We start from the raw sequence: 15,518 nt of genomic DNA, 5'->3' as shown, positions 1-15,518 counted from the left end.
TCTCTGGGTCCTCGTGATTGATAAATGGGCCCCTGAGCCCCTTTAGTTGCCACCGTTATAACATTCTAAACCGCTAGTTTCATTACGCATACAGCAACAGCCTTGTACAATTAGGTACATAGCGTCACTAAAGTGAAAGAGTTGCATTTTGTCTGGCTGTAAGATGACACTTTGGCGCTAAGAGTTGAAGGTGCGCCTGTTCATGGAGTAGAACGTGCGTCTTTTTGCACTGCACATGCTGAGAGAACTGACTTTACATATCTCTAACACATCTGCATTTATGATGAAATGATGGAACTGAGCTGTAATGGGGCTCATCACACACAGGCAAAGTGCTAAGGGGGGAGCGTGGACAGAACTGCGGGATGTGCATAGCGGGACGTGCTGTAATGGGGCTCATCACACAGGCAAAGTGCTAATGGGGGAGCGTGTACATAACTGCGGGATGTGTATAGCGGGACGCGCTGTAATGGGGCTCATCACACACAGGCAAAGTGCTAATGGGGGAGCGTGGACAGAACTGCAGGATGAGCATAGCGGGATGTGCTGTAATGGGGCTCATCACACACAGGCAAAGTGCTAATGGGGGAGCGTGTACATAACTGCGGGATGTGCATAGCGGGACGTGCTGTAATGGGGCTCATCACACACAGGCAAAGTGCTAAGGGGGGGAGCGTGGGCATAACTGCAGGATGTGCATAGCGGGACGTGCTGTAATGGGGCTCATCACACACAGGCAAAGTGCTAAGGGGGGAGCGTGGACAGAACTGCGGGATGTGTATAGCGGGACGTGCTGTAATGGGGCTCATCACACACAGGCAAAGTGCTAAGGGGGGAGCGTGGACAGAACTGCGGGATGTGCATAGCGGGACGTGCTGTAATGGGGCTCATCACACACAGGCAAAGTGCTAATGGGGGAGCGTGTACATAACTGCGGGATGTGTATAGCGGGACGCGCTGTAATGGGGCTCATCACACACAGGCAAAGTGCTAATGGGGGAGCGTGGACAGAACTGCAGGATGTGCATAGCGGGACGTGCTGTAATGGGGCTCATCACACACAGGCAAAGTGCTAAGGGGGGAGCGTGGACAGAACTGCGGGATGTGCATAGCGGGACGTGCTGTAATGGGGCTCATCACACACAGGCAAAGTGCTAATGGGGGAGCGTGTACATAACTGCGGGATGTGCATAGCGGGACGTGCTGTAATGGGGATCATCACACACAGGCAAAGTGCTAAGGGGGGAGCGTGGACAGAACTGCAGGATGTGCATAGCAGGACGTGCTGTAATGGGGCTCATCACACACAGGCAAAGTGCTAAGGGGGGAGCGTGGACAGAACTGCGGGATGTGTATAGCGGGACGTGCTGTAATGGGGCTCATGACACACAGGCAAAGTGCTAAGGGGGGAGCGTGGACAGAACTGCGGGATGTGCATAGCGGGACGCGCTGTAATGGGGCTCATCACACACAGGCAAAGTGCTAAGGGGGGAGCATGTACATAACTGCGGGATGTGCATAGCGGGACGTGCTGTAATGGGGCTCATCACACACAGGCAAAGTGCTAAGGGGGGAGCATGTACATAACTGCGGGATGTGCATAGCGGGACGTGCTGTAATGGGGCTCATCACACACAGGCAAAGTGCTAATGGGGGAGCGTGTACATAACTGCGGGATGTGCATAGCGGGACGTGCTGTAATGGGGCTCATCACACACAGGCAAAGTGCTAAGGGGGGAGCGTTGACAGAACTGCGTGATGTGTATAGCGGGACGTGCTGTAATGGGGCTCATTACACACAGGCAAAGTGCTAAGGGGGGAGCGTGGACAGAACTGCGGGATGTGCATAGCGGGACGCGCTGTAATGGGGCTCATCACACACAGGCAAAGTGCTAAGGGGGGAGCATGGACAGAACTGCGGGATGTGTATAGCGGGACGTGCTGTAATGGGGCTCATCACACACAGGCAAAATGCTAAGGGGGGAGCGTGGACATAACTGCGGGATGTGCATATCGGGACGTGCTGTAATGGGGCTCATCACACACAGGCAAAGTGCTAAGGGGGGAGCGTGGACATAACTGTGGGATGTGCATAGCGGGACGTGCTGTAATGGGGCTCATCACACACAGGCAAAGTGCTAAGGGGGGAGCGTGGACAGAACTGCGGGATGTGTATAGCGGGACGTGCTGTAATGGGGCTCATCACACACAGGCAAAGTGCTAATGGGGGAGCGTGGACATAACTGCGGGATGTGCATAGCGGGACGTGCTGTAATGGGGCTCATCACACACAGGCAAAGTGCTAACGGGGGGAGCGTGGGCATAACTGCGGGATGTGCATAGCGGGACGTGCTGTAATGGGGCTCATCACACAGGCAAAGTGCTAATGGGGGAGCGTGGACAGAACTGCGGGATGTGCATAGCGGGACGTGCTGTAATGCGTCTGTTTTGTAGCATATCTCTTGCACCGAGTTGTCGCACGTGATCAGCTTTCACATTCAGGGCCAAGAGCTTAACCCATAGCGGTCACTTTCCCCATAAAGCACAACACGCTTACCAGCGCCAAGGTGACGGTACAACATGGCTTAACAGGCGTATCTGAGAGCAGGGGAGCGTCACAGCACCGGCACCGAACCCCAGAGCTTCCTGCCATTTACACTGAGGGAACCCAATGACAACCGCTCCTGCACCACCGAGTAACTACAGTACCTAGCGCACTGGTAACCCGCCATCACACAGCCTAGTTCTCACACCAGTTAGGGGAAGTAAAAGTGGTGATGGTTAGTAGTGTACGAGGCACACATGTACTGTACATACTGCCACATACTGAGATATATAATACAGCTGCATATGGAGGAATATTTGTATTTTTTACATGCAAACACTTTTGGAGCAACATATGATAACAGTGATCTGGCCCCAGCAGGCTGGGTTTGCAGACATAGGTACTCCTTGTCCTTATAATAACATGAGGCGATCAGTCTGCAGAGGTTCCGGGTTACTACCTTTGCTTGTTGAACGGACTCCCGAACGTGATGTTCTCCTCCACGGTGGCATTGAGCAGCCACGGCTTCTGCCCTGCGTATGCCACGGAGTTCCTGTTCTTGCTGTAATATAAAACAGTGAGAATGAGCCAGGGACCCTCCAATGCCAGCAACATGGCACAGACAGCGTAGCTAACTCTAACTGTACCCAGTGTGCCCAGTGTCCACCATCACCATGGGCATGACACCAGCAACATGGCATAGATAGCGTAGCTAACACTAACTGTACCCAGTGTGCCCAGTCTCTCCACCATCACCGTGGGCATGACACCAGCAACATGGCGCAGATAGAGTAGCTAACACTAACTGTACCCAGTGTGACCAGTCTCTCCACCATCACCGTGGGCATGACACCAGCGACATGGCACAGACAGCGTAACTAACACTAACTGTACCCAGTGTGCCCAGTCTCTCCACCATCACCGCGGGCATGACACCAGCAACATGGCACAGATAGCGTAACTAACACTAACTGTACCCAGTGTGCCCAGTCTCTCCACCATCACCGTAGGCATGACACCAGCAACATGGCACAGACAACGTAACTAACCCTAACTGTACCCAGTGTGACCAGTCTCTCCACCATCACCATGGGCATGACACCAGCAACATGGCACAGACAGCATAACTAACCATAACTGTACCCAGTGTGACCAGGCTCTCCACCATCAACGTGGGCATGACCCCACAACATGGCACAAATAGCGTAACTAACACTAACTGTACCCAGTGTGCCCAGTCTCTTTACCATCACCGTGGGCATGACACCAGCAACATGACACAGACAACGTAACTTACACTAACTGTACCCAGTGTGACCAGTCTCTCCACCATCACCGTGGGCATGACACCAGCAACATGGCACAAATAGCGTAACTAACACTAACTGTACCCAGTGTGACCAGTCTCTCCACCATCACCGTGGGCATGACACCAACGACATGGCACAGACAGCGTAACTAACCCTAACTGTACCCAGTGTGACCAGTTTCTCCAACATCACCGTGGGCATGACACCAGCAACATGGCACAGACAGCGTAACTAACCCTAACTGTACCCAGTGTGACCAGACTCCACCAACCATCACCATGGGCATGACACCAGCGACATGGCACAGATAGCGTAGCTAACACTAACTGTACCCAGTGTGCCCAGTCTCTCCACCATCACCGTGGGCATGACACCAGCAACATGGCACAGACAAATTTCTGTATTATACTCACCTTGAATGGGATGTGATGGGGGCCTCGGACATTTATTTATAAGACCCTATGTCCATCGGTATTGTATAGATGATGAGCTGGTAATTAGTCGGTCGCAAAATATGCACCAAACCCAAAAAATACACATGAAATACTCTCTTATTCAGAAGAAATGCAATAAAAAAATGAAAGGGTAATTACGCCTGATACTAATGGCGGGCATCAAACTAAACTTACAGACAGGGCGCAGAGATGCGCACAGCTCCGATTACATTTAGATAAAGGTATTTACATCGGCAGCGCGGGAACAGTCACGGCCTCAGCATCGAGTTCTAAACTTTACTCTCGTTTCAAGACAGCAGATTGCAGACGGGTCGGGAGACGTGACGCCGCTTCCCACGGGCTGTACTTAGGGTCTGATTCAGAGAGGGACGTTAATGCGATTGCAGCTGCGTTTTTCTATGCAATGCAGCTCGAAAATATGGTAATGTATAAAGATGCCCACTGCTGCCTTCTTACCAGCGTACGACGACGCACACCTGCGTAAATATCAGTACCATCGATGCACACTGGCGGCCATCTTGCTTTTGCAGCAGGTTTGACCAGCCGCAGACTCAGCAGCTCTCCTCTCACGCAGAGGACTCTCATGCTGCGTATGCTCTCGCAGTGGCTAATTTCCGCGCGCCCGTGTAATGGCGTTTAAACGGACAGGTACACCTGAGTTTTTCTGACCAAAACCCCCAGACGCTGACAGTCTGTCAATCACTGTGTGATATATTCCAATGTGCGTCCGTGGTAGCAACGCGATCGCAATAGTAAACAACCGCTTGTTCTGCGTACGTAATCACCATTGCGTTCATCTCTGAATCAGAGAAAAGTCAGTAACGTTATAAAGTATTAATATAAATATCACACACAGACATCGCAAACCTTGGATATGCTTCATAGGAACAATCTCACAGCAACTGCATGTACTGTCTCTGAGACCAGACTGGTGTTACTGTATATCAAACATATTAATAATTATCTCACACACAACGAAACGCGTTCCTGTAAGGTCTGAGGTGAATCACACTTAGTGGAAATGAGGACACAGGGATTTTGTTTGCAGGCTGACAAGGGGGAGATGCAGGGAATGAGAGTACCACAAAATATCCGATTACTGGATCCCGGATCCCAGGATTATTAATAGAAACACATGGAACCCACAGTTACCGCACACACCAGAGACACTGGATTGTGGGAATGATTGGACGTATCCAGATTTACTAACATGTTAGAGAATCACAGAGGAAAAGTCTCAGATATCAAGCAGGTATTACGAGGATGACATAGACTGTAGGAAATACCTTCTGTCGGCGTCATGGGAGGGGTCACATTCGCCCACGCTGCAAGTTACGGTAAAAGAGCTTTTAGAATCAGATAAATATCAGTAAAGCAGTGATTTGCTTGGATTCAGCCTATTAAGGTACGATAGGTACTTAGGGCCTGATTCAGACCTGGTCGCAAGCGCTGTGCGCTCGCAACCGGGTCGATGGTAGGCCAGTGCGCTTGCGCACGATGTAGCCGGCTCCGTCGTGCGCAGGCGCGAGACCCGGATAGCAACGGGCACTCCGTCGCCCCGGGTCTCGTACCGAAGGGGGCGTGCTGTCGATGTTGAGTGACAGCACGCCCCCTTTGGTGGGTGGGCCGTGGGAGTGGCTGCCCAAACGGAGGCGTTCCCATGTGAACGCCTCCGTTTGGGAGCGGCCCCACTGACATTACAAGTGATGTCAGTGGGAGAGCTTTCGGCTCTGTGAGAGCCGAAATCTCTCTGGGGCTTGCGGCAACGAGACCCTACCACAAGGGTCTCGTCGCAAGCCTGATGCTCGCGATGGTCTTGACCATCGCGACCATCTTCCCGGCCGCTCACTGTAGCTGGGGGTGGTAACCCACAGCTATGCGGGCGGCCAGGAGGCCGCTCTAAAAAACCAGAAGGCCGGCCCTGATTCAGAGCGAGCGCTCTGTCAGATCGTCCGGCTCTGAATCAGGCCCTCAGTCCCCTCCCTTATACTGCTGGCTAAAAGGCTGACAGGGCGACGGTTTATTGTTTTTTTTACATTGTTGCAACAATGTTGTGGCTTTCTGATGTTAATAGGATGGGTCCTAGATCTCCTCTCTCTTACAGGGGACCTACATCTCCTATCTCTTACAGGGGTCCTACATCTCCTCTCTCTTACAGGGGTCCTGCATCTCCTATCTCTTACAGGGGTCCTACATCTCCTTTGTCTTACAGGGGTCCTACATCTCCTATCTCATACAGGGGTCCTACATCTCCTCTCTCTTACACGGGTCCTACATCTCCTCTCTCTTACAGGGGTCCTACATCTCCTATCTCTTACAGGGGTCCTACATGTCCTCTCTCTTACTGGGGTCCTACATCTCCTATCTCTTACAGAGGTCCTACATCTCTTATGTCTTACAGGGGTCCTACATCTCCTATCTCTTACAGGGGTCCTACATCTCCTCTCTCTTACAGGGGTCCTACATCTCCTATCTCTTACAGGGGTCCTACATCTCCTATCTCTTACAGGGGTCCTACATCTCCTATCTCTTACACGGGTCCTACATCTCCTCTCTCTTACAGGGGTCCTACATCTCCTATCTCTTACAGGGGTCCTACATGTCCTCTCTCTTACTGGGGTCCTACATCTCCTATCTCTTACAGGGGTCCTACATCTCCTATCTCTTACATGGGTCCTACATAGCCTCTCTCTTACAGGGGTCCTAGATATCCTCTCTCTTACAGGGGTCCTACATCTCCTGTCTCTTACAGGGGACCTACATCTCCTATCTCTTACAGGGGTCATACATCTCCTATCTCTTACAGGGGTCCTACATGTCCTCTCTCTTACAGAGGACTTACATCTCCTATCTCATAAAGGGGTCCTACATCTCCTATCTCTTACAGGGGTCCTACATGTCCTCTCTCTTACAGGGATCCTACATCTCCTGTCTCTTACAGGGGTCCTACATCTCCTATCTCTTACATTAGTCCTACATCTCCTATCTCTTACAGGGGTCCTACATCTCCTATCTCTTACAGTAGTCCTACATCTCCTATCTCTTACAGGGATCCTACATGTCCTCTCTCTTACAGGGGTCCTACATGTCCTCTCTCTTACAGGGGACCTACATCTCCTATCTCTTACAGGGGTCCTACATCTCCTATCTCTTACAGGGGACCTACATCTCCTATCTCTTACAGGGTCCTACATCTCCTATCTCTTACAGGGGACCTACATCTCCTATCTCTTACAGGGGACCTACATCTCCTTTCGCTTACAGGGGACCTACATCTCCTATCTCTTACAGGGGTTCTACATCTCCTATGTCTTACAGGGGTCCTACATCTCCTATCTCTTACATCGGACCTACATCTCCTATCTCTTACAGGGGTCCTACATCTCCTATCTCATACAGGGGTCCTACATCTCATCTCTCTTACAGGGGTCCTACATCTCCTATGTCTTACAGGGGTCCTACATCTCCTATCGCTTACAGGTGTCCTACATCTCCTATCTCTTACAGTAGTCCTACATCTCCTATCTCTTACAGGGGTCCTACATCTCCTATCTCTTACAGGGGTCCTACTTCTCCTATCTCTTACAGGGGTCCTACATCTCCTATGTCTTACAGGGGTCCTACATCTCCTATCTCTTACAGGGGTCCTACATCTCCTATGTCTTACAGGGGTCCTACATCTCCTATGTCTTACAGGGGTCCTACATCTCCTATCTCTTACAGGGGTCCTACATATCCTCTCTCTTACAGGGGTCCTACATCTCCTGTGTCTTACAGGGGACCTACATCTCCTATCTCTTACAGGGGTCCTACATCTCCTATCTCTTACAGGGGTCCTACATCTCCTATCTCTTACAGGGGTCCTACATCTCCTATCTCTTACAGGGGTCCTACATCTCCTCTCTCTTAGAGGGGTCCTACATCTCCTCTCTCTTACAGGGGTCCTACATCTCCTCTCTCTTACAGGGGTCCTACATGTCCTCTCTCTTACAGGGGACTTACATCTCCTATCTCATACAGGGGTCCTACATCTCCTATCTCTTACAGGGGTCCTACATCTCCTATCTCTTACAGGGGTCCTACATCACATCTCCTATCTCTTACAGGGGTCCTACATATCCTCTCTCTTACAGGGGTCCTACATCTCCTATCTCTTACAGGGGACCTACATCTCCTCTCTCTTACAGGGGTCCTACATCTCCTATCTCTTACAGGGGTCCTACATCACCTATATCTTACAGGGGTCCTACATCTCCTATCTCTTACAGGGGTCCTTCATCTCCTATCTCTTACAGGGGACCTACATCTCCTACCTTTTACAGGGGACCTACATCTCCTACCTCTTACAGAGGTCCTACATCTCCTACCTCTTACACAGGACCTACATCTCCTACCTCTTACAGGGGACCTACATCTCCTACCTCTTACAGGGGACCTACATCTCCTATCTCTTACAGGGGTCCTACATATCCTATCTCTTACAGGGGTCCTACATATCCTATCTCTTACAGGGGTCCTACATCTCCTACCTCTTACAGAGGTCCTACATCTCCTACCTCTTACACAGGACCTACATCTCCTATGTCTTACAGGGGTCCTACATCTCCTACCTCTTACAGGGGACCTACATCTCCTATCTCTTACAGGGGTCCTACATATCCTATCTCTTACAGGGGTCCTACATCTCCTATCTCTTACAGGGGTCCTACATATCCTATCTCTTACAGGGGTCCTACATCTCCTATCTCTTATATGGTTTAAGAATACATAAAAGTAATCGCAGGAACGCATCCGGTAAAACGCATAATTCTGTACATTCTAATAGGGGTATTCAATATGGGAGCGAAAACATCGTTTTTGCGTTAATATCGCACCTATGACGTCATTATCGCAGGTTTTACTTTTACACCGTATTCAATTTCAAAAGACTTATCGCAGGTTCGAAAAGTCTTTGATAAAAAACGGGGATAACTTTTCACCATTGAAGAGGTGTCGAAAAAAAGTGCAGAATTGGGGTTTAGGGGTGCAGGCTTAATACAAATATCCTACACCCCTGGGAATGACATTTAAAAAAGAACTGTGTCAAAAAAAGTTTAAAAAAAATAGGGACACCCCAAAAAATTAATTTAAAAATTGGGGTGAAAAAAAAAAAAGGGAAAAAATTGTTTAAAAATAGGGAAATAGGTTCAGGGCTATTCTGCAAGGATGCGGCAGGTGTATTCTAGAATAGATTATTAGCGGCAGGTGTATTCTAGAATAGATTATTAGCGGCAGATGTATTCTAGAATAGATTATTAGCGGCAGGTGTATTCTAGAATAGATTATTAGCGGCAGGTGTATACTAGAATTGAATTATAGCGGCAGGTGCACAATTGCAGAATTTTTAAAAACTTACTTTAGGGACTTAAAAATATGCTAGTACCCATTTTCATGTACCCCAAATTTGATGGGACCACTTAAAAAAACAAATAACCTAAGTGCACTTCTGCATCACTTCTTCAATGTCGGGAAAAAACACCTGCGGCTATTTAAATCCCCGACTTTCATTTAAAGGCTAAAACGGGGGTACCCATAGTGTTCCCCCATGTTTTTACAACTTTAGGGGGGTCCTACAATTTTTTTAAGGAAAAATTCGTAACTTTACGCAAATCCAACTTCGCAGACTCCCGTTTTCGTTAATTTCATATTGAATACGGGGATCAGCGGGCGCGCGCCCGATACTTTAACGCAGGTAAAAACTCCGATATGAAACGTTAACTTAGACAGCGAAGTTTACGTTTCATATTGAATACCCCTCTAATTATACTATATGCACAGCCTAAAACATGCGTATATGGCTGTGATATGTGTATGACCCCCTCATTTACCCTTCACTTGTTATAGGGTAGTTTAGTATCCTAACGCTCCAGGTTTTAAGAATTTCCGTGGATGAGCACAGATGGTTAAATCAAAAGACTGAGGTACTAATTAAGTCACAAGGGGTATATCTATTATCAACTAAAGTGGGGATGTTGCCTATAGCAACCAATCAGATTCTGTGTATCATTTTCTAGAAAGCAATAAAGAAATGATGGCTAGAATCTGGTTGCTATGGGCAACATCACCACTTATCTGTTTTAGAAGCGTTAGTAAATCTACCCCCAATGATTAGATGGTGTCATTAGAACATGGATTAATTTAGACATTTACACCATTGCCCCAAAATATGATTCTGTCAATGATGTGAGATTAGAGAGAGAGCCTGGAGCCACCTGCGTCATAGGTCAGTACCTGAAGAGTCCATCTGTCCCCAATTCACTGTCAGGGAGCCTGAAATTACCAGCAAAGAACAATTACGTGTGTGAGACGCTAAACATGAATATACATCCAGTTATATATCATCTCCGCTTGTATAATATTCACGCCAGTAATAGTTACAGATCCAGCTGTTTTATAGTAACATATGCCCATAGCACAATCCAAGCTTTACCTAGAAAATCCAGATACCTGATATTATATAGATTTTCACTATGAGACCAAACATAATAATATGCTCTGATCTGTACAGGGGGCAGTCTCTACGACTATAAGACCATAATGTGATGGTGTAATGTGTACTGGGGGCAGTCTCTATCACTATAATACCATAATGTGATGGTGTAATCTGTACAGGGGGCAGTCTCTATCACTATAATACCATAATATGATGCTCTGATCTGTACAGGGGGCAGTCTCTATCCCTATAAGACCATAATGTGATGGTGTAATGTGTACAGGGGGCAGTCTCTATCACTATAATACCATAATGTGATGGTGTAATGTGTACAGGGGGCAGTCTCTATCACTATAATACCATAATGTGATGGTGTAATGTGTACAGGGGGCAGTCTCTATCACTATAATACCATAATGTGATGGTGTAATGTGTACAGGGGGCAGTCTCTATCACTATAATACCATAATGTGATGGTGTAATGTGTACAGGGGGCAGTCTCTATCACTATAATACCATAATGTGATGGTGTAATGTGTACAGGGGGCAGTCTCTATCACTATAATACCATAATGTGATGGTGTAATGTGTACAGGGGGCAGTCTCTATCACTATAAGACCATAATGTGATGGTGTAATGTGTACAGGGGGCAGTCTCTATCACTATAATACCATAATGTGATGGTGTAATGTGTACAGGGGGCAGTCTCTATCACTATAATACCATAATGTGATGGTGTAATGTGTACAGGGGGCAGTCTCTATCACTATAAGACCATAATGTGATGCTCTGATCTGTACAGGGGGCTGTCTCTATCACTATAAGACCATAATGTGATGGTGTAATGTGTACTGGGGGCAGTCTCTATCACTATAAGACCATAATGTGATGGTGTAATGTGTACAGGGGGCAGTCTCTATCACTATAAGACTATAATGTGATGGTGTAATGTGTACAGGGGGCAGTCTCTATCACTATAAGGCCATAATGTGATGGTGTAATGTGTACTGGGGGCAGTCTCTATCACTATAAGACCATAATGTGATGGTGTAATGTGTACAGGGGGCAGTCTCTATCACTATAAGACCATAATGTGATGCTCTGATCTGTACAGGGGGCTGTCTCTATCACTATAAGACCATAATGTGATGGTGTAATGTGTACTGGGGGCAGTCTCTATCACTATAAGACCATAATGTGATGGTGTAATGTGTACAGGGGGCAGTCTCTATCACTATAAGACTATAATGCGATGGTGTAATGTGTACAGGGGGCAGTCTCTATCACTATAAGACCATAATGTGATGGTGTAATGTGTACTGGGGGCAGTCTCTATCACTATAAGACCATAATGTGATGGTGTAATGTGTACTGGTGGCAGTCTCTATCACTATAAGACCATAATGTGATGGTGTAATGTGTACATGGGCAGTCTCTATCACTATAATACTATAATGTGATGGTGTAATGTGTACAGGGGGCAGTCTCTATCACTATAATACCATAATGTGATGGTGTAATGTGTACAGGGGGCAGTCTCTATCACCATAAGACCATAATTTGATGGTGTAATGTGTACAGGGGGCAGTCTCTATCACTATAATACCATAATGTGATGGTGTAATCTGTACAGGGGGCAGTCTCTATCACTATAATACCATAATGCGATGGTGTAATGTGTACAGGGGGCAGTCTCTATCACTATAAGACCATAATGTGATGGTGTAATGTGTACTGGGGGCAGTCTCTATCACTATAAGACCATAATGTGATGGTGTAATGTGTACAGGGGGCAGTCTCTATCACTATAAGACCATAATGTGATGCTCTGATCTGTACAGGGGGCTGTCTCTATCACTATAAGACCATAATGTGATGGTGTAATGTGTACTGGGGGCAGTCTCTATCACTATAAGACCATAATGTGATGGTGTAATGTGTACAGGGGGCAGTCTCTATCACTATAAGACTATAATGCGATGGTGTAATGTGTACAGGGGGCAGTCTCTATCACTATAAGACCATAATGTGATGGTGTAATGTGTACTGGGGGCAGTCTCTATCACTATAAGACCATAATGTGATGGTGTAATGTGTACTGGTGGCAGTCTCTATCACTATAAGACCATAATGTGATGGTGTAATGTGTACTGGGGGCAGTCTCTATCACTATAAGACCATAATGTGATGGTGTAATGTGTACATGGGCAGTCTCTATCACTATAATACTATAATGTGATGGTGTAATGTGTACAGGGGGCAGTCTCTATCACTATAATACCATAATGTGATGGTGTAATGTGTACAGGGGGCAGTCTCTATCACCATAAGACCATAATTTGATGGTGTAATGTGTACAGGGGGCAGTCTCTATCACTATAATACCATAATGTGATGGTGTAATCTGTACAGGGGGCAGTCTCTATCACTATAATACCTTAATGTGATGGTGTAATGTGTACAGGGGGCAGTCTCTATCACTATAAGACCATAATATGATGGTGTAATGTGTACTGGGGGCAGTCTCTATCACTATAAGACCATAATGTGATGGTGTAATGTGTACAGGGGGCAGTCTCTATCACTATAATACCATAATGTGATGGTGTAATGTGTACAGGGGGCAGTCTCTATCACTATAATACCATAATGTGATGGTGTAATGTGTACAGGGGGCAGTCTCTATCACTATAAGACTATAATGTGATGGTGTAATGTGTACTGGGGACAGTCTCTATCACTATAATACCATAATGTGATGGTGTAATGTGTACTGGGGGCAGTCTCTATCACTATAATACCATAATGTGATGGTGTAATGTGTACTGGGGGCAATCTCTATCACTATAAGACTATAATGTGATGGTGTAATGTGTACAGGGGGCAGTCTCTATCACTATAAGACTATAATGCGATGGTGTAATGTGTACAGGGGGCAGTCTCTATCACTATAAGACTATAATGTGATGGTGTAATGTGTACAGGGGGCAGTCTCTATCACTATAATACCATAATGCGATGGTCTGATCTGTACAGGGGGCAGTCTCTATCTATCACCATTTCAGTGTAAAATCACTTGCAGTATGGCGGCACTTACCACCATCATTTACATGTCGGCACTCCTGCTCGTTCCTAAGCAGGACCTGACCTCTGAGACAGAACAGGATCACAGAGGAACAGGGGGACTGTGATGTGAACATGCATATTGACAAGAAGGGCACATAATAGTTTCTCTGCCATGTGACAGTGGTTGCCATGGCAGCAATATGATACTTAGCAATCAGTAAATCATTATTAGCAGCTTGAAGAAAAAAAATCAAATAAAAACAAACAAAACTGTACATATAATTACCGGAAACCAGAGTGATTTGTGCTAATAAATAACATTTAATCTTGTGACTGTGGACAGGACACATCGCATAAGAGCAGTTATTAACGCCGTATGCGGTCCTGTGCGATAGAAGGACTCACGGGTTTATGACACAGAAGTCGTCCCACACATGCATTGATGCATCCTGTCCTCTGTCAGTGAATACTAGTATCAGACAGTAACCGGTGCCAGGTGGCCACCAGTCACTCACCGAGTATGAGGGTCAACGGCAAACCAGTATTGTGTCAGTTGCCGTGCGTCGGCTCATTAACCGGCATCTGTAAACTCCTGCTCTTCTGAGTAATTTATAGCTGCTGCGGCCAGTGGCGTAAGTTCATCCCAGATGCCCATTTGGTGCCCCCCCCCAAATATGTGACTATGTTTCTAATAGGCCTATTTATTAAGTAATAATTTGCAGGATATCCCCCCAAAACACCCTTTTTCGCACGTGTCGCACTGACATAAGAAGCTGCTGAGGAGCAGCGACACCAATGAGCAGGGACCGGCTATAGATAGATGGAGGCGGCAGCTGATGGTCTGACACAGAGCCCTCCACTAGTGCATGGTTATGGTGGCTTGTCAGGTGCCAGGAAGAGGTGCCTCACTAGTGTATGGTTAAGGTGGCTTGTCAGGTGCCGGGAAGAGATGCCTCACTAGTATATGGTTATGGTGGCTTGTCAGGTGCCGGGAAGAGGTGCCTCACTAGTATATGGTTATGGTGGCTTGTCAGGTGCCGGGAAGAGGTGCCTCACTAGTATATGGTTATGGTGGCTTGTCAGGTGCCGGGAAGAGGTGCCTCACTAGTATATGGTTATGGTGGCTTGTCAGGTGCCGGGAAGAGATGCCTCACTAGTATATGGTTATGGTGGCTTGTCAGGTGCCGGAAAGAGATGCCTCACTTGTTTTTGGTTATGGCGGCTTGTCAGGTGCCAGAAAGAGGTGCCTCACTAATATATGGTTATGGTGGCTTGTCAGGTGCCGGGAAGAGATGCCTCACTAGTGTATGGTTATGGTGGCTTGTCAGGTGCCGGGAAGAGGTGCTCACTAGTGTATGGTTATGGTGGCTTGTCAGGTGCCAGAAAGAGGTGCCTCACTAGTATATGGTTACGGTGGCTTGTCAGGTGCCAGAAAGAGGTGCCTCACTAGTATATGGTTCCGGTGGCTTGTCAGGTGCCAGAAAGAGGTGCCTCACTAGTATATGGTTATGGTGGCTTGTCAGGTGCCAGAAAGAGGTGCCTCACTAGTATATGGTTATGGTGGCTTGTCAGGTGCCGGGAAGAGATGCCTCACTAGTATATGGTTATGGTGGCTTGTCAGGTGCCGGAAAGAGGTGCATCACTAGTATATGGTTAGGGTGGCTTGTCA

General features: G+C 47.3%; 1 protein-coding gene across 7 annotated transcripts in view; it reads right to left on the bottom strand.

Moving 5' to 3' along the window:
• Nucleotides 1-15,518, bottom strand: part of ABCC9 (ATP binding cassette subfamily C member 9) — a 199,141-nt gene that overhangs the window by 43,123 nt on the left and 140,500 nt on the right. For 5 of the 7 annotated variants that reach the window (XM_088454786.1, XM_088454784.1, XM_088454783.1 and 2 more), the window contains 3 exons: nt 10,581-10,619; nt 5,597-5,635; nt 3,006-3,107 (listed from right to left, as the gene is read on the bottom strand). In XM_088454786.1, the coding sequence (XP_088310912.1) occupies nt 3,006-3,107; nt 5,597-5,635; nt 10,581-10,619 (180 nt within the window). The remainder of the gene's footprint in view (nt 1-3,005; nt 3,108-5,596; nt 5,636-10,580; nt 10,620-15,518) is intronic. The other 2 variants (XM_088454788.1, XM_088454787.1) reach the window with 1 other exon arrangement.

The sequence above is a fragment of the Taudactylus pleione genome, unplaced genomic scaffold (genome assembly GCF_031769625.1).
Source record: "Taudactylus pleione unplaced genomic scaffold, aTauple2 ptg000632l, whole genome shotgun sequence".
NCBI classification, from domain to species: domain Eukaryota; kingdom Metazoa; phylum Chordata; class Amphibia; order Anura; family Myobatrachidae; genus Taudactylus; species Taudactylus pleione.
This window is presented reverse-complemented; position numbering and strand designations above follow the sequence as displayed.